The 20,903-nt window shown below is 33.1% G+C and overlaps 1 protein-coding gene across 5 annotated transcripts in view; it reads left to right on the top strand.

Moving 5' to 3' along the window:
- Nucleotides 1–20,903, top strand: part of NAALADL2 (N-acetylated alpha-linked acidic dipeptidase like 2) — a 1,140,409-nt gene that overhangs the window by 986,109 nt on the left and 133,397 nt on the right. For all 5 annotated transcript variants that reach the window (XM_053657983.1, XM_053657979.1, XM_053657982.1 and 2 more), the window contains one exon: nucleotides 5,223–5,318. In XM_053657983.1, coding sequence (XP_053513958.1) covers nucleotides 5,223–5,318 — 96 coding nt within the window. The remainder of the gene's footprint in view (nucleotides 1–5,222; nucleotides 5,319–20,903) is intronic.

Genomic DNA, 20,903 nt, shown 5'->3' with positions numbered 1-20,903 from the left:
TTTCTCTCCTTCCCCTTTTTTCCTCTCACTCTAAATACAGATAAAAATAAAATCTTAAAAAAAAGATTTTCACATCCAATTAAATCACCAAGTAGTCAATACTACTAATGTTATCTCTTAAACATTTATCAAACCCATCTCCTCCTATCTATTTCTACTACTGTGGTATTGGTTTAATCTCACTCTTTCTCATGGTAATACTGTAACAGCCTTCTGTCTACATTCCCTGTTTTCCATCATGTCTTTTTCCAAGTTCACCTTCACCAACATGTCAGTGTGCGCTCTCCTCAGTACACAATTGAACGTACCACTGGCTCCATTCAACCCCCCCAAAGACTTCCTGTCACCTGCAGCAATGGTTTTTAAACTTTGCACAGTTGCAGATTTTAAAAGAGAAATGTCATATAGAGTTCAACATACAAACACATATTTCTAGTAGTTTAAATTTTAAAACTCTAATTCTTGGTTATATAGAAAAGCAATTCCTGACAAGTGCGATAAAAATCAGACACCATCCGGTATTGTTGTGGTCCTTTCCTCCTTACTGAGCACTGTTCTATGTTTTGTTTTGTTTTTTGCTTGATCCTGACATGAAGTCTCTGAAGTGAAAATGACACCTGCCCTCACATTTCAACTTTATGGGTGATAATACTATACTGAGAGATTAATAACTTAGGGTTGCCTGATGATATTAGACTGTTTTATTTTTTTAAAGTTCAGTACCACTGAGGGTTTTTTAAAGATTATTTATGTATTTATCTTTAGAGAGAGGAGAAGGAAAGGAGAAAGAGGGAGAGAAACATCAATGTGTGTTTGTCTCTCATGTGTCTCCCCCGTCCGAGAGATCTGGCCCACAACCTAAGCATGTGCCCTGACTAGGAATCGAACCAGTGACCCTTTGGTTCACAGGTTGGTGCTCAATCCACTGAGCCACACCATCCAGGGCATGTTAGACTCTTTTAATAAGAAAAAGATACCAAGTCTTAAAAAGCTCATAGTATAGTAAGAAAAACAAAAATATCACAAAAATGTAATAAATGATGACTAAAAATAACTAAAAGTGATAAAGAAACTCTGTAACAAGAACACTGAACTCTAATAACTTGGTGAGAATCAAGGAAAGCAATTATAGAAATAAGCCTGGTAAACAGGTGGGAAAACAATCCACACAGAAGAAATGGCGAAAATAAAGGGACAGAGTTTAAAAGTAAGGGTGCATTCAAGGCTGGCGAGTTGCCTGCTGTGTCGTAAGTAAACAGTATATGGGAATTGTTTTAATTAATTTATGGGAATTAAAGAACTATTTACAGGTGAAAGACGCAATATGGGTTGGGATTTGTTTAAGAAAATGCCATACTCAGGAGTTAGGACTTGTCTATAGACAATAGGGAACATAGTTTGGGTAAAAGTAATGAGTGGGCAATGCAATGGATAAAAAGTTGTAGAATATTGTGTAAATGTATGGACTACATGGGAATTGGTTAGTACAGTTCTTTGGCACACAGGGTGGGAGAAATTGGAGTCAAGAATAGCATAAAGTCCCACATTTGGGCAAAATATAGGTATTATGCTGTCATCCAAGTTAAACGAATGTGTCAGTGGGGGAACCCATGATTAAGACATGGAGTGTAAGTTTTATATCCTTGGAGGATCTGTAGACAAACAGAAATAATAAATTAAAAAGACAGATTGGCCTAGAAATAAAGATTTGGGAACAATCAAGCCTGAAGCTGACAGTGAAAGCGGAGAAGTGAATGAACACCCACAGTGAGCCTGTGAGGTCCAAGGGCAGACTACCTCAAAACAGTAATAAGCTTTAAAAGGGAAACGAAATTCATTTACAGGTGGAAAATAATGCACAAATGGGGAACCAGTTGAGTCAAATAATAGACTTTAGGTAAAGGGGTTGGAAGAAGAAAGGGGTGCTAAATATTGTTAAAGGTTATAGAAAAGGCATATAAATTAGGGACTAGAGAGCCAAGTTAATACACTAGATCCTGAAAAGCCTTTCTTATCAACACTTCTTTTTTTTATAATGTTCTTACTGTTATCTCCAACTGGCAGGCATACAGTAGTAAGTTTTCAATATATTAAATTATTCAAAACTGCTTGGTTTCAGTCTATCCATGAATCGTTCTAAACAAAAACACTTCTACTTCCCTGACTTTATCTACAGATGGGAGATATTATTAAGCAACTATCACTCACAGTTAATATAACAGCAGCAGAAACATTTTTAAAAGCATACATCCTTATTGTTAATCTTTTAAATATTTTAAAGTCAAACATATATACCTATTTATAGACAATTATTGTTATATTTAAGTGCATATAAGACAGTAATGTTTGGACTATTATGTGCCCAAATACTATTAGATTAAACTCCATACGATTAGGAACAATGTTGCATTTAATGCATCACCTTGCATGTGGTAAGCGTAAAATGAGTATTTTTTAAATGGCTAAGTAAAGCAAGGCACTAAAAACCACATACCAAAGAACATTATGGCAGGAGATAACTGAAGGAATAAGAGAAAGACGGGGATCATATTGCAGAATAAGGCACATGTGGGTAATTTACTATTGTTCTGCTGCTCAATAATTGAGAGTTCAATAAAAACCTCATTAATTGTAACTTCTAATTTATATTTTAATGGGATTATTTAATTTGAGGCTGGCTGATATTTTACCTTTGCACTACATGGGGAGTTTTGTTTTGTTGAGTAAACTAATAAGATGATATCATTTTAAGAAGTTTGTTTAAAACTAATTATGAAGCCAACTTTTAAAAAACTTCAACCTTAATTATTAAATAGAAAGGAATACCACAAATTATCCATTCATACATCCCCTAAGCTCAGTTCAAAGATACCTCTATTTGGTGAAATAAACATATCTAAATGCAAACTGTACACTTTTTTATAGGATTATAGATAAAAATTTTGGATTTCCTTTAGTTCAGCCTCCTATCTACCCTAATCACCACCCTATCACTCCTATCCTCATTGTCATCCTTATGATATTTATTGTTTTTTTAGAAACATCACTAATGCTATTAACATAGCATCTCCTTTGTGGCAAGCATCAGGCAGTTATCATCTTTGTGAAGTATACATAATTATTTGGATTCCTTAAATTCAGTAGCTAATGCTTTGGAGATTAAGACAACAGTTATGAAGTGGGAAAACCAAAAATTCAACCTACTTTTATGTTGATTGACAAAAATACTTGACAAATCCCTGTTGCTAGACAAAATTAAATTTATTACACCTGTGGCACTAAGAAAAAGTACCACCTCTACTGAGTTCTTTAGTTTGCTAAGGTTGCCATAAAAAATCACAGATTGCGTTACTCTTCAAACAAATGTATTGTTTTAATTCTTCAAAACTATCAGGATTAGTTCCCTTTGAGGGTTATGGCAGGGAATCTGACCCACACTTTGTGCCTAGTTTTTATGGTAAGTCTTACAAAGTGAAGTACTAGTTGCAACAGGAGCTAGCTGAAAAATTAGTTTTGATTGCCAGGCAAAATTAAGAGAGAACATATAAAACAAGTTTTGATAAGTAAGCTGTTTTTTGACAGGTAAGACTTTTGGTTGATTTATGGTTTTATCATCCAAGGTACATACATGCTGGAGCAAGCAGCTATATTACTTTTCTTTGATTTCACTATTGCTCAAAATAAGGGGTGAAAAGTATGCCTGATCACAGAATTGTTTTCTGTATAGGGAATTCCAGTTCCTTTGGTTTCAGTTTTCCTGTATAACTTCAGAGCTTATCAACTACATCATCCTAATGTTCTTTTCCACCATTGGTGTGACCCAAAGTAGTCTCTTCTGGTGGTGGATTGTTCTAATAAATAGTTATAACAGCATTCAGCATAATTTGGTACATTATTCTGGTCATTATTGGTGCAGACTGGATGAATGTTTCTTCTCCATGTCAGCCCTCAGAAAGGTCATCCATCTATCTATCTATCTATCTATCTATCTATCTATCTATCTATCTACCTATCATTTTTTCTATTTTATAAAGAAGTCCTAGTTATTTCAGGTTTTCAAGTAAAAGCTATATTTATGTGGTAAATAATAATCATTTCATGGAATGCTAATAATGTTGGTAACTATAAGAGCATTATTTTAGATAGTGTCTTAATCTATTTAGCTTGCTATAACAAATCATTACAGACTGAGTGGCTTACAAACACCATAAATGGAGTTCTCGCAGTTCTAGAGACTGGAGGTTTAAGACCATGGTGCCAGCATGGTCAGGTGAGGGCCCCATTCCAGGCTGCAGATTTCTTGTTGTATCTTTACCAGAAGGAAATAGCTAGGAAACTCTGAGGCCTCTTTCAGAAGGGCACTGATCCCAATAATGACGATGAAATCCTCATGTCCTAATGACCTCCCCAAAGCATCTATTTTCTAATACTATTACTTTGGAAGTTAGGATTGCAATATATGGACTTGTGAGGGACATAAATATTCATACCATGGCAGGTAGTAATGTTATCATTATCCCGCTTCTCCTTTCATCCTGATATTTTTCTACCCCTGCAAGTACTAAATGACTAATTACTGTTTCTGGGATTCACTGCAACCTTCTAACACTAACGTTCTGATATAGCATGTTACCACTTTATCGATACCGATACCGATACATGGTTACCACTTTACCGATATCGATACCGATACATGGTTTAAGCTATCGATACTGAAGCCATGAGACTGTTCTACCCAAAGTATATGTTATTGTTCTTTTAAAGTGAGTTTTGCAATGTTTAACTACAGGTAGACTTTTGCCGAGAAAATTTTTGTTGGTAATCATGTCAATTAAAAATATTGCATTCTACCAGACTTAAAACAGAATTTAATATATTAAATAGAAAAGGGGTTTCAAATGGGGGTTTTATAGTCAAGGTATCTTATGCTACATATAAGTCTGCATTTTAGAAAAGGAAAAGAACTGCACAGAATTATCTCTTCTGAGTAAATAAAAAACATCTTTTATGGAGATAAATGATGTCAAAAGTTAGAGATTTTTACTCATTTTAATTTAAAAATGTTCTGTGATTGGTTGTTTCAATTAATAGGATGAAGTCCAACAATCAACAGAAACCTTAAACCAATTTAGAGACCTTCTGAATCTTTAAAGAAAATCCAATAAGCACTTGAAAAACAAAATCAATGAAGAGTTTTAAATGTTTTATTCTGCTTTCCACAGGATCCAAGTTTTCTCTCCGAGGCCCTTTTTCCTAAAGATGCAAAGAAAATGGAAGAAATGGATCCTTTTTTTAAACTTCATGAAACCATCACCAAGGTAGGCAAGGAATATATATTCATGAGCAGGTTGGGAAGTTTTATTCTCTTTTTGTTGGTAGATGGAGAAAAAGAAAATGACTAATAGAGAGAAAGCTATATATTTCTTGTTGGTACTATGTACTGGAAAGGATAGTAAGTATCTTCTATTTTATTAAAGAGTAAAGACGATAAGCAGCTCAATCAAGATCAATTAGACCAATAAGTAAAGATTTGTTTTTAAATTAAATCTTTAACACAATAATTAGCTTTTTTCTTAATCTGAAAAAAGTAGATGTGTGGTATATTCTCAAGTATACTCCTGAATTTTTTATTAAGACAAATGCAAAGTGTGTCTTTAAGTTTCTATATCTTCAAAATTCTGTTTCAGTATTTAAAGTAGTTGGTTGTTTGAGGTACTTTAATTTGCAGTTAAAAAAGGCTCTTTCCTTTAATAATAAAGTTGACTGTGTTTATAATAAATTTAATTACTCTAAAGTAGTCATACTAATTTTTACTATAGAATAGTTTATAGTATGGAGGAAGTTTATAATATGGATAAAATTAAATTCTATGGTATGAATCAAATAAATTTAATACCTGACAACATATGAATTTTTACATTTATAAACTATGTCTTTCACCATTTATTTGCTGCCTATTCATTTAAACTGTCATAACTTGACTTTGGGGGTAAAATCTATAGAGAATATTGGCATTTCAGAACATTTAAAATAGTGCATATTTATATACATTTAACTGAAATTTGACAACTCATTCTTACATGCTTTAGCGAAATTTTAAAAGGCTATTTTTTCTTTAGAAAGAAGAAATGTGATATAATGGGTATAGTGAACTGAACTCAAAGAGTGGCAACAGAGTGAGCTCAAAACACAAAGGCTAGAGTCCTAGGCTTACCTCTACTATTAGAGGCTGTGGAAGTTGATTTTTTCTTAACTTTGGTAATAAGAGATGTTTGGATCACATTTTACTTGAAACTCTCCTAAGCTCTAAATATCTGCATTTTAATTACATTTACAACATTTTACTTTTCAATCTACTCCAGTTCCTTGATTTAGTTTTTAACATCCCCATTTCTTAATTGTCCATTATTATCTGAATTATAGCAAGGTAGAAGTAGTTCCAAAATATTGACATTTTAGTAGACAAATTTTTAGTTGCCTTCCTGATACATGGAAAAATGATAATTAGATGGAAAGACAGGTAAATAGGTGAATAGGTAGACAGACAGATAAAATGGGTACATAGCTGTGTATATTTAGATGTGTGTGTCTCTCTCCATACACACACACATATATAAATTAAATACAAATGGTATCTTATCACATATATATATGTGTGTATACACAAAATGTATGTGTAGTATATAAATCCATCAGATGGATGTTGGAATAGCTCTATGTCTATAAAAAAATAAAACCTGTGTAGGTGCAGAAGCAAGAGTCCAGGGGCTTTTTGTAAGGAGCACTTGTAATTTTCTGAAGTGGATTCTTCAGAAAAGTGGGTTCCTCAGCCTCGTGTTTACGTTTGGAAACCACTCCTGTTGCAAAGGCCAAGGGAAAACACTGCTTCAGAAGTTTAATCTTATTTAACCAGGATGCATAAAACCATAAAAAATATTTAATAGATACTTCATTTAAAGTAAAATTCTCTTTGATCAAGAACAAAATAAAAGTGTAAACATAGAGTGATTAAACATAGCATATATCACGAACCACGCAATTCAGTTCTATCTTGACTACCAACCTGCTATATTATTTGTAGAAATTTATCTTGTTTTCTACATCAGAAAAGGAGTATAGTTATAAGAGCATTCCTTACTAGGATTCTGTGAGGTTGAAAAGATGATATATAGATTTTTTTCTAGAAATATAATATGTATGCTTGAGAATAATTATTAACACATTTAAAAAGCTACTTCTATAAAGATAATATATCATGGAAAAATGTATTTGAAACCTATATAATCTTATTAACCAATGCCACCCCAATAAATTTAACAAAATAAGAAAATAGAGAAAAATCTAAAACTTCCAAAAAATGCTAGTTCTAAAATCTTCAAAATAACTCCTTACCTGCGTTCTTGAAATTTTGTTTTTATTTTAAAGACAAGAAAGGAATAACAGCATAATTTAGACCTGAACTCATATAACCAAGCTAATTAATTAAATGCTGAGAACACACTGATAATTTAATGTGTACAAATGGAGCATAAAATTTAATTTGTGAGGAGTTTAGGTCTTTAGAATATTTCTTTCAATAAGGAAAATGATGGTATTACCATGGTGTATCAGGAGCTTAGTGCACTCCTGTGCCACCTAGTATTCAGGTTTATGGAAATAACACTGGACTTTGAATAACGAGTCCCACCTAAGTATAAATTCTGCCACTGTTCATTATTTTAAAAAGATATGAAATATGGCAAACACTTTGTAAAACAATAAAGCACAATTATTGTTGGTATTATACCAATATGAAACCATTTTCAATAAATCAGAAGTACACCAATACTAAACATTTCAATAAATCAGAAGTATTGAAAATAGTTTTTTATTCTTTCAATAGATGTTAGAATTGGATACATAACACCATAGCACCATTACATATTTTATGTTATCTAATCAAATAAATACTATATATATACATGTACTATAAATAAATATTCATGCAAAGCAACCCATTATCTTTTCCATGTAACCTATATTGTAGACCTTTTGTTATAGATCACAAATATTATTTATGCCAAATTAAATGATAATTTCTAAGTATTAAAAACAAATATTCTGAATTAAAAAATTAATCATACTCATACATGGAATGTGAGCTGTGAGTCCTTGTCCTTGAAAGTAGTTTTCCAATGTCCCATAGTTCTTTTAAGAAATATTTTTACAAAGTTTAAATTTATCTTGGCATTTGTCTTTTTGATATAAAGCATGGAACCAAAGAAAGTAATGAAGGAGACTCAGACTTGATTCCAAAGCTCTAATTTATCAGGGCCTCACTGACAGTCAGATGGTGCTGGGTGAGGTTGCCGGAGGGCTATGCTGCAGCAGTCATGCAGAAGGTGTTTACTTATCCTCTATAATTACCTTAAAAATAGCATTTGTTTTTTAATTATCATAAAAGCCTAACTAATTCCTCTAAAGGTTAAACATGAGTAAAATACCAATATAAATCTTAGATGCTTAATCCTTTAATAAGTGACTAAAAATCAGCATGGATTTACCTTTGGAAATAGGCTTATTTCTCCTTCTACACCTAGGAAGTTTTTAGCTATGTTTTTAAATCTCCAGCACTTAGATCATAAATTGTTATTAGTTATCTAAGCATTCTGATAGCCTGCCATAAGCCAAGGATAAAGCAAAACACTTGAAATACAAAAACAATTAATACACAGGAGTAGCTCCAAGCGCGTAAACAGGTGAGCAAATCATTTCACTATAACATACTTAAAATGCGGTAGTAATACAGACAAAGTGTGGGAGGGAAGAAGCTTCCCTCCGATGGAGCTTCTGCCTCTAACTAGGAGATGTGAAGAATTTGCCAGAAAGGTAACATTAGAAAAATTCAAGTAATTTCAATTTATTTCGATGTCAATGCGTTTTCTTGGACACTTCTTTAAAGATCTAGCATACTGTTGGTGGTAGTCTGTGACACGATGCATATTTTGGAAAACAGATATGAGAGATAATTTTAAAAATTGAATGACAGAATATGTGATTTAATGGGTATGAGACATAAAGCAGACTGAAGAGTAAAAAATAATTTCAATAGTTCTATCTTGAGCAGAGTTGATATTATTTAATTAAGCACATTAGGGTCTGGTTTGGATAAAGTGGTTATGACTTTGACATTGCTTATGTGGATTTTTTGATGATATAGGGCATCCAGGTAGACATGTCAAGGAGTTAGTTAGATACTGGAGGCTGGCACTCAGAGAGAAGTCAGATCTAGAAATGCATTATCTGATATAGTAACCAGTAGTCACATATAGATTTCGATTAAATTAAAAACATACAATTAAATGTTTATTTTCTCAGTCTCATTAGCCACAATTCATATGCTTAGTGATAATGTATGGCTAGTGGCTACTACACTGGACAACAGAAATTACAGAATATTTTCATCATCGCTGATGATGCAGATAATATCACCCTGGCAACACGCATGCTGAGGACAAGTGAAAGGAGGGGACAAAAGATCCAGCTTGGAGTGGTTTATATAATACGAAGGAAAACAAAGAATATTATAAAGAGAAAATGTTCAAAAGCATATTCACTCACCACTTCACACCCATTAGGATAGCTACCATCAAAAAACAAAACAAAACAGAAAATAACAAGTATTGGTAAGGATATGGAGAAAGTGGAACCCTTGTGCACTTTTTGGGGAATGCAAAATGTTAGGGGACTATAGAAAACAGTAGAAAAGTTTCTCAAAATATTGAAAACATAATTATTATATAATAGGCCATGTCTACTTCTCAGTATATACTCCACAAATTTGAGAGTGGGGTTTCAAAGAGATATTTGTATACATGTTGATGGCAACATTATTTATAATAGCTAAAGTGTGGAAGCATCCCAAGTATTCAAACATAGGTGAGTGGATAAACAAAATGTGGTATACACCTACAGTGGAATGTTATTCAACCTTGCAAAGGAAGGGAATTCTGACACATATGGGTGAAAGTTGAGGACATAAGGCTAAGTGAAATATGCCAACACACACACACACAAAAAGTACTGTAGGATTTCACATGTATTAGATACTTAGAGTAACAAAGTCATGGAGACAGAAAATGGAGAGGTGGTTGCCAGGGACTAGGGGAGGTAGGACTGGGAGTTAATTGTTTAATAGACATAGAGATTCTGTTTTAAAACATGAAAAGTGTTATGGAGATGAATGATGCTAATAGTTACATGCTATGAATGCATTTAATACCAGTGAACTGTATACATAAAAATGGTAACTTTTATATTATGTACATTTTATCATAATAAAATATTGGAAGAAAAGAAGTATATTTACCCAATCAACTGCTCTTTCACTATAACTTTTGAACCAATTATTTTAAATTTTAAAATTATTATTGTCTTCATTTATGCCTGATTCTCAGTTTTTACTGATCTGTACAAGTAGCTTCATGTGGCTTTGCTGCCCATTTCTTTGTTCTATTTTAATAGATATATCACCTTGTGTTTTTCTTATATGTTTTTTAATTTAACGTATTTTGTTCTCATGTTTTGCCTGAATTTTGCCATAATAGAAATTCAATGTTGAGGACTGATAAATTTTATTTGAAACAAAACAAAACATTATAATTATGTTTAGAAGAAAAGGACTTTATAATTAAAAGCAAATCTGAAAGACTAGGGTGGCAGAGGAAAGGAACTCTGTCATACAACTGAATAAATAGTACTTTTCTTCTAGAAACCCAAATACTCCACATGATAATTTTTAAGATTTTATTTATTTATCTTTAGAGGGGAAGGGAAGGAGAGAGGGAGAGAAATATCAATGTATGGTTGCCCCTCATGCATCCCCTGCTCGGAACTGGCCTGTAACCCAGGCATGTGCCCTGACTGGGAATCGAACCTCAATCGTCTGGTTCACAGGCCCATGCTCAATCCACTGAGCTACACCAGCCAGGGCTTCCATATGGCATTTTTAAACCTCTGAATATAAATGGTATGTCCAGTAAAACAAAAAATACCTTGCACATGTGGTACCATGGGAACCAACAAATTACCTAATTCTGCTTCAGAGCTTCCTCGAGAAATATATTTATTGATTCTTTCATTATTATTACACCTTAATAAAATGTTTTATTTTAATTATATATAATATAACATATTAATATATCTTGTCAGTATTCTGGATATTGGATATTCTAAAAGGTGTGTGGTGGTATTATTGTTGTTTTAATTTTCAGTTCCCTGATGATCTATGATGTGTAGTATCTTTTCATTTTCTCCTCCATAAATCTTTTTGGGGTGAGGTGTTTTTTGCCCATTTTCTAAATGGGATTGTGTGTTTTCTGTATTAAATTTTTAAAAATTTCTTTTAAAAATATTTTATTTCTTTCTTTTTAGAGAGAGGGGAAGGGAAGGAGAAAGAGAGGGAGAGAAACATCAATGTGTGGTTGCCTCTCACTCACCTCCCACTGAGTGCTCCTCCTAACCCCTCAAGCCAGGCATGTGCTCTGACTGGGAATCAAACCAGTGACCCTCTGGTTCACAGGCTGGTGTTCAATCCACTGAGCCACACCAGTCAGGGCCTCTTAGTTTTAAAAGTTCTCTGTGTATTTTGAATAATAGTACTTTATCAGATGTGTCTTTTTCAGACATCGTCTTTCAGTTTATGTCTTGCTTTTTCATTTCCTTAACTGTTTTGTAGAAAAGAATACATTTAAATTGTAACAAATTTCAGTTTATCAATTCTTTCTTCCATGGATTGTGCCTTTAATGTTGTAACTTAAACATCACCAAACCAGCATCCTCTAGATTTTCTTACATGTAGTTTTGCTTACATTGCCCAGCTGTCCTTACCTGCATCTACTTTACCCATTGGGGCCCATTGCCCGATAATCATAGTAGTTTTAAATTCTTGGTCTGGTTAATTCCAACATCCCTGGCATGTCTAAACTGATACTTTTTCAGTATCTTAATTTTTTTTTTGCCCTGTAATTCTTTCTTGATAGCCTGATACAACATATGGGTAAAAGGAACGCCTGTAAATTGGCCTGTGATAATGCAGTGGTAAAGTCTGGGGGAGGGGAAGCATTTTATAGCTCTATGATTAGGTCCAGTCTCGACGCTTTCTCTCTCTCTCTCTCTCTCTCTCTCTCTCTCTCTCTCTCTCTCTCTCTCTCTTAGGTGGTAGTGTTGGGTATTTCCTCTTAATCGGGTCAAGAGGGTCTGATAAAACCCCAAGTGTTTAGGCTCTGTTAAATACTTTCTACAGGCTTTCTTAATAAGCACAAAATGCTCTGGCGTATTTTACAATGTTTTTTTTTTCCTCTCCCCTGTGCTGGAAGCCCAAGGGGATTTTTCTTTGATATTCACTGTGAGGACCTGGTCAAGCTCCTGGAGGTGAAACTCACTGAAGTGTGGGTTGCCCCCTATGACTGGGTGCCCTGGATTTTAACTCTCAGGGTTGCCCATCCTCAGCTTCCAGCAATTTTTCAATTGCAGTTCAGGTTTTGTTATCCTGACACTGATTGCTGCAGAGGTTACTTTGGTAAATTTCGAAGTTCTCTTTTTGTCTCTCCATTTTTGGTGGTAGTGGTTTGACCTATGACATCACTTCTCTGATGAATCTAAGAATGGTTGACTTTTAAGTTTGTGCTGCATTTTCCTTTTTGTTAGGGTAGAGTGGTAAATTCTAAGCTCCTTCCCTGCTGAAATGAAAAACAGATATCTTTAGTAATTATTTGATATCATAATTTCTTGCAGATTTTTTTCAAATGGCTATATATTTCAAAAATTATATTAAATATTTTACAAATTAATCTTTCAAAAAGCCAGAAATAACATAACATAAAATAAATGATTGCTTTAATTACTTGTAGCTCATACATGGTCTCTGCACTATTCATAATTTAGGAAGTTTCCCTATTACTGTTTTCTGTAAGAAAAAGAAAAACCATGACAGCCTATCAGTTTTGAGTCAGCATTAAATGCTAAAGCATGAATTTTCTACAGGGTTAACATTAGTCACTTGTGTTTAATGACTCAAAGAACATTCTTTTCTTTATTATTACAGAAATATTGGAGATGGTATTCATTTTCCACCTTCTTACATCCAATCTCCGAAAAGCTTAGTATACGAAAATTTATAACAATGTATCATATAGTAATTGATGAATTTTTAATCCAATATTCTATTATCCCTGCACAGTTCTCTATATTGAATTTCTGATGTTCACTGGGACACTTGTATTATTGTTTGCAACAACTGGGGGAACATTTTTATTTCCAGTAATATTAAAACACTGAGTTTCAATTTAGTTATTATCACCACAACAGTGAAAGTGTGTCTTCCAGAAACCGATCATAACTTTTCTTTGGAAAAAAATGTCAGTGGAAGACATTGTTCATTTTGTCTTGTCCCTGTGTAAGCACCTTCTATGGACATACAGTTCCCAAGACCAGGGGCCTTTTCTAACAAACTATCAGTAAAGGCAATTTAAGAAAGTTCCATCCTGACATAGGATACTCTGATTATAAATTTTGTGTTCTATTACTATGTTTTTAATTAGCACAGGATTTATGAAAAACACTGTTCTTGAAAGGATATACCACTCATACATTTCTTTGTCTTCTTATTCAATGTCAAAATAGGGATCTTTACTAAAATTATTTGGATAGTAATATCCCAAAGAGAAAGTAGTAAAATAATATGGTATTTATTTCCATTATATTCATTGAGAAAGTAGCACGGTAAGATTAAATTTCAGAAAACAGTATTTGTGTAAATCCTGGTAATCAAGGTTGGTAATTCTTAGGTACTATTTGAGCAATGTAGTTATTTATATCTGACCTTATTTGTAGCTATACATTTTTACTCAATTCTGGAGTAGTGTGAACAAAGGTTAATGGTGATGTCTTCAAAGATGAAAACATTTAAATGATTCTAGTTTTAACCATTTCAGTTAATATTAATTGTATTTGCCTGTCAGTCATTCTTTAGAGATAATTCACTAAGATCACTTTGAAGAGTCATATTCTGCTATTACATTATTTTAAGCACATGACTTAATGAAATATAAATCCACAATTATTTTTAAATGCCATCATTAAAATATGTTTGTACTGGTTGTTATAATATTAAGATTCTTAGTATATGGTAACTGAAAACTTAAATCAATCTACTCATTCTGTAACTATAGAAAAAAGAGGCAGACTAAAGTATAGAATATTTTTATTTCTGTTGACGTATTATTCTCAACTATAGCTTAAAAATATAGTTTAGGCCCTAGCTAGGTGGTTCAGTTGGTTGGAATGTTGTCTCATACACCAGAATGTTGCAGGTCCGATTCCTCGTCAGGGCACATACCTAGGCTGTGGGTTTGATCCCCAGTTGCATATGGGAGGCAGCTGATCGATGTTTATCTCTCTTTCTCTCCCCTCTTTCTCTAAAAATCAATAAACCTGTCCTTGAGTGAGGATAAAAAAATCAAGGATATATATATATACTCAGTAGCTTTATATAAATAAGGGAAAAAAACCAAATATCTTTTGTTGAGTTTTCTGAATTTCAAAGGCATGTTGTATCCATGAGCTAATAGAATTTCTTATGCATTCTTTACACGCTTAGAAAAACTGGCTATGATTTCTAATTTGAATCAGTAAATGTGAGTGTCTTCCAAGTATCTCTAATGTTGATGTAGTTTTGGGGTAAAATATGAGAATATTGTATTCTATGTAGCAAAAAAAAGTATAATGCTATTCTTTAATCTTATCTGTCTGTACCTTTGAGGTTATTCTGAAGGTATAGATTTAAAGCTTTTGTTTTTATTGTTAAAAAACACTTCTGAATTCTTTTTTATATCAAATTATTGTTACTACATGCAAAATATCTACAGAGTGATCTGCACTCTGTGTTTTCATGACATGAGCTAACCAAGAAAATATCCCAAATATGTTATTTCAATGCAGCGATTGTACTTTGTAATAAAGAATGTTGGTTGGAACTACTCAAGAGATATAATGGGATATTAAAACTAACCCCTACAACTTTGAAAAGAAAATATTATAGGTGTGCATTTTCTTCATAAATGTATAATTAAGCTCAATATCTTCATTTACTAAAACTGGAGATAGTGCTGACTGTATTTTCTCTTGCCTAGAGAGGTTTGGTTTATTGTTTTTCATTGTACTGTAAAAATATTATAGTTTCTAAAGGCATGCCTTATATCATCAGTTTCTTTTGTTTGTGTTTTTATTACTCAGAAATGAATTATTACATAATATAGGCTTGTCAAAATTTGACGCCCATTTTAAAGAGAAGTTAATCATCAGAATAGCTAGTTTGCTACAACATATTAAGAGAATTATTACTGCATATTAAGATAGGAATAAGTAGAAAGGTTGTTATTCTCTGAGCATACATTTTTTCTTTTATGTAGAAAAGGATATTTTAAAGTGTGTATTACAGAATATAAATATAGTAGTTATATAAATCAGAATATGAAACTATGATTACCTATACATGATATAACAATCTTTTAACACACAGTCAAACTGCTTTAGGGTTTTCATATCTAATTCAGGAGTCAGTAGCCTCATCTCAGACATAACATTTTTGGTGATAACTAGTTTTTCTGTATTTTAAATATAAGTCCTTTCTCTTATTTCAGGGATCTTTCAATAAGATGAAATTTAATTTAAATATTCATTTCTGTAATTCTTCTCATTTCAAACAAGAAATTCTTTGTCTTTTCATACTATTCTTAGATAATATTTTTCTCAAATGCTGTAGAAGTAGAGATTCCAAGGGCAGAGGAGCCAATGGACAACAGATTAGCTCCAGATAGGCAGGTCAAATATCCTCCCCTATAAAATGTTCTTTAAATAAAGCCTCAGAATAATAAAAAGATTTAAAAGCCCCAGGCAATAACCACTTATTTAAAATGCATCTACTATTACACAACAAATCAGAAGAATCTGGGCAGTCTTTTGGAGACTGTCATAACAGACGCTGATGAGGCTGCTTGGAGGTCTGGGGTACAGTACACACTGCCCCCTACAGGGAATGGAAGAAAAGGTCCCCTGACACACACACACACACACACACACACACACACACACACACACATCATGTGGTATAAACTAATCCATGATACATATTTTCAGTGCTGCTTGCTCTCAGTATTATTTATTCCCTTGAAAACCTTGAATTATATATGTATGTAAGTACATAGGTGTGTGTGTAAGTGTGTAGGTATGTGTGTAAATATGTCTTCATTTCCACACAAATCAGAGTGGTATACTTTTTAAAAACAATAATCTTTGAACCTGTATATTTTGATGAGTGCCCTGTGTATTGTTATTGAGTGACAAAAATATCCAAAATTGCAGTTAATTGTAATTGCAGTTAATTGCAGTTAAATAGTTAATTGTATATTAACTATTTTAAAAAATAGTTAATATAGCCTACATTTGAGTTGTGCAATGTCTCTCTTGAAAAAGCTCACAAAAATGGTATTTTGGGATAGAATAAATGTATTTCAAAAATATAAATAATTTTATATTAAATTAAATTTTAAGACTGAGCAAAAATTAGATTGAGGAAATCAAAGTTTTATTAGAAATGTATTATAATGGAAAAGCAATATTTACTTTTACTCAATTAGGGTTTACTTATTAATATGTCCATTTAACTTAATTACATTTGAAATTAAAGTGTCCTGGAACCATTTTGTGAAGGTTCAAATAGTGATGTTTCTGTGTTCTAAAATAAAGCAATAATGAACGGTAATAATTATGCTACCAAGTCATCAAGAAAAATAATTATTTCCATAATATCACTGATTTTTAAGGAAGCAAGAAAGAGAGTAAACCGTATTAGAATTCTTTCCTTCAAAAGTGAAAAAAGTACAAATCAATCGGGATGCTTTCGTTTGCTGCTTAATAAAGACCAACATGCAAACCTGTTTAATAAAAATTAAGGAATTCTAGTTCTCTCGTGTAACTGAACAGCCTAAAAGAGACATTCCTCAGAAGTGGCTCAATCACAGCTCCAGGGCCCCTTGCCTGTTCGCCTCCCAGTTCTGTCTTTTCCCTCTTGGACGTTTAGTGGGTGGACTTCCTCCATGATGGAAAATCGCTGCCAGCAGTTCCTGGAATCACGCTGTCCAAGTAAGAGATGCGATACTGATTTTTAGAAAGCCCCAGCAAATAGACACCTTTATTATTATTCTAAATTGGTCTCATGCTCAATTTGTATCATTCCTGTGACCAGGGAAACAGTTGTGTTGATTTGATTAGGCCTGGTTTACCTGAACTGATCACTGTGGAAAACAAGTTAAAGTTACCCTAATTAACTTAGAACACTCTTGCAGTCCCATTCATAATACTGGCTGCTGCAAAATAGTACACATTGCAGAGCAGCAACAGGGTTTCAGACACAACCACCAAATCTGCTACCAATTATAACAATAACTTTTGTCCACAGATAAGAATCAGTATTTGAGAAAAGACAAAACCAGTGCTAACCAATGAATGAATTTCTGCTAACGTGTTGCCATATACTCTGGTATATATATCCATTATAACCATCTGACAGGAACAGAAGATGGAGAAAAAAAGCATTGAAATACAGATGAGAAGTATTCGTAAAATGGGGTTGATGACTGCATTCACTCCCAGTTTTGTTGCATCCTTAAGTATTAAATGGACTTAATGCTTAGAAAACTCATTGTATTCATGAAGCAAATCATTTTTTCTGACCCCTTGGTAGATAGTCAAAGGTAATCCCTGTATTCACATGGAGACTCAGGGTCATCCTCAATACATCATCTGAGATGGCCACTAAGAATTGACTAGATTTGACAGATGAGGTAAACCTGCTGGCCAAGCCAGGACTAAAATGCTCACCCGGTATAACCCTTTACTTTTAAGGATGTGATTAACCCTTAAAAACTTGAAGGAATTATTAAGTTAAGAAGACCCACTATGAGGAGCTCTGTAAGAGCTTCAGTTGAAGTAACTAAAGAGATATCTAATATTTTGGATGGTAACATGTTCAAAATATGAGGTACTGTTGAAATACAAACTATTTTAAAACATGCATACTTCCTTCCCACCCTTAAAAGCTTGCTATTCTTGTCAGTGTGAGAAACATCTGAATGCAAGCCTCTCTGTGCAGTAGGCTATTCTAACATGTCATTTCATTGTTTACCCAACGACATCATGTTTAAATGATTTTCTTTACTGAACAAGTGGTAATTAATTAATTTAGACTTATCATTAATGTCCATTTCAATTTCGACCTATGGCATATTTTACCCAGTACTCCATATTGCCCTTCAAATAAAATAAGCATACAAATGTTGATACACTTTATACTCTAAATAACCTTCATTTTCACTATCAGTGTTTATTCATGCCCCAGCTTGATTTCTCATGCTTCAGTCTAACAGGTGTTTGTATTTAACATAGGGCTATTGGTGATCAGCCTGTCAAACAAAATTCTGGGATTCTTGTTCTAGTGATAGTTTATAAGAGCTTCTAAAAAGCCTAAAACTTCTTCTTGTCATATATAGGCCAAAACAAAAATACCCGAATTCAATTTCACTATTATATACAAATAAGGGAAGCTCCATCAAGGAACATGTATAAAGGACACATAGACAAAGCCAAAGGGGTAGGTTCAAGGGTGGGAGGTGGGGATGGGTGGGGTGGGGGCCCAAGGTGGGGTGAAAATGGAGACAACTCTACTTGAACAATAATAAATAAATACATACATACATAATATATACATTTTTAATTAAATGCTTGAAATATCTGTAATAATATATTTTCTGGACTTAGGAACTGAAATATCAGACATGCATATTTAGAAACCTATAAAGACATGACATCGTTATCTGTTTAGAATATATTAAGATCAAGTGTAATATCTAAAGAATAGAAGAGTACAAGAAATGTGTGACATTGGGGTAGTGTGACGCTGAGAAAATTGTGATATGTATCAAACAACTTAACAACACACGGCAAACATGAAAAAAGTTTGTAAACTACGTAAATGAACAAAGCATTTGTATAACTCATATATGATTTATTACTTTAAATCATAAAAATTTATCTAAACACAGGAAATTTTTTTCAAAAATACTGGTCATAACTCCTGAAAGTCAACCCATTCATGTGGCAGAGAGGCTTGTATCTGATTCAAATAACTAATTTCCAGGGTAATGGGAAACAAAGAATTCCATGATTCCTTTGCACCCTTTCTTACTCATTTACTTCTTCAGCAAAGCGCTGAACAAAGAGATGGACAAAGATACTGTTGCTGGAATGCTTGGTCATCTATTTCATTCGTATCCTTCGGAGCCAGTTTCCTGGTTTCAGTGAATTCACTTGGAAATCAACCAGTTTGGCTCCCAGTGTTTGGAAAATGTCGTCTCTAGGCCTAGGGACCAGGTGTCTGGGGTTTTCAGAGCTGCCACAAGGTAGCTGTATTCTGTCAATTGGCGACACAGACAACTTCTCTAGATACAGGTTATGAGAATCCAACCTTTGTACATATTTACTTTTACACATAAATCAAAGTATATTAATTTAAAAATAAACTCTGTGATTATTTTCAAGAAACCTAAACAGATTAAACATATATCATTTGGAGAAATTGAATGAGAATAGGAATACAGGCTTATTTATATGACAGTTATTTTTCAAATGAGTTCATTGAAAAAAGTATCCTAACTAAAAATATGGCAAAATAGTCACTGTGTCAATCTCTACTATTTAGGCAGCTTTGTACCAAAAAAATACAAGTTAAGTGGGAAAAATATACTTCTTTTCATAATTTAAGTGCCAGATTACTTGTTACCAATACATGCCATTACAATCGAAACAAAACAAAATATAAGTTTTATTTTTATTTGAAAATGTATTACATGCATGAGACTGTACTCGTCATATGTATATCTATACATATATCTTTGAGGATGATCAAAAACCAACCTCCACAGAACCACCATCCAGAGTAAGAAGAAAACAATACCAGCCTTTCTAGATGTCCTTGCTCTGTCTACCTGGGAGAGATAACCATTAGGCTTAGTTTTTTAAGAATCCTTTCATTGAATTTCTTTATAGTTTCATGTCCTCTATATGCGTTCTTAAACAATATATTGTTTAGATTTTCCCTTTTTTTAATTTCTAAAAACAAAACTACAGAGTATGCTTTCTTTTGTCATCTCTTTCCTTGTTCTACAAGATTTACAGTTATAGGCATAAAACCACATATTCAAGAAATTGAAATAGTGCTTTCATTAGTCACTTTCATTAGGCAAATAGCAGTAAAGTGATTGACCACCAGGCTTGTCTGCATCTCAACTCAATTTTTAAGTCTTCTTTTATGCATAAGTATATCTAACATATTCACCACCCACAACCTTCATAGAACAGTTTGGAGATCATCATGAGATAGCAGCAGTCCTACTATAAAGTAAGCCAGTGTCAATGCCTGCTAATACTCATGTTAAAAGTGATTCAGTGTATGTTTTGAAAGCAGAGAGAGTAACAATATGGAGGTGCCTGATATACGTGTGAAAAGCGATTTAAATATATATTTGAAACCAAGAGAAGTAGAGCAAACAAGGAAACATACATATCTGATAGGAAATCCAGATATATATTTGAAATGAGATTGGCAGGATTGGTTCAGATTAACAAAGGTGTGTTTGCCTTTGAAGAATGAACTTTAAAGGTGGGTGTTGCCTTGGTTTTGTGTTTAGAATAGTAGCAAATTTTTATTGGCAATGACGAGAAACTGATTTCTGTAATCATCTACAATGATAGGAGTAACCATAGTTTATTTTCATACTGTATAACTTTTCATAGTATAAAGATACTAA

The sequence above is a fragment of the Artibeus jamaicensis genome, unplaced genomic scaffold (genome assembly GCF_021234435.1).
Source record: "Artibeus jamaicensis isolate MK-2021 breed Jamaican fruit bat unplaced genomic scaffold, CSHL_Jam_final scaffold_474, whole genome shotgun sequence".
NCBI lineage: Eukaryota > Metazoa > Chordata > Mammalia > Chiroptera > Phyllostomidae > Artibeus > Artibeus jamaicensis.
This window is presented reverse-complemented; position numbering and strand designations above follow the sequence as displayed.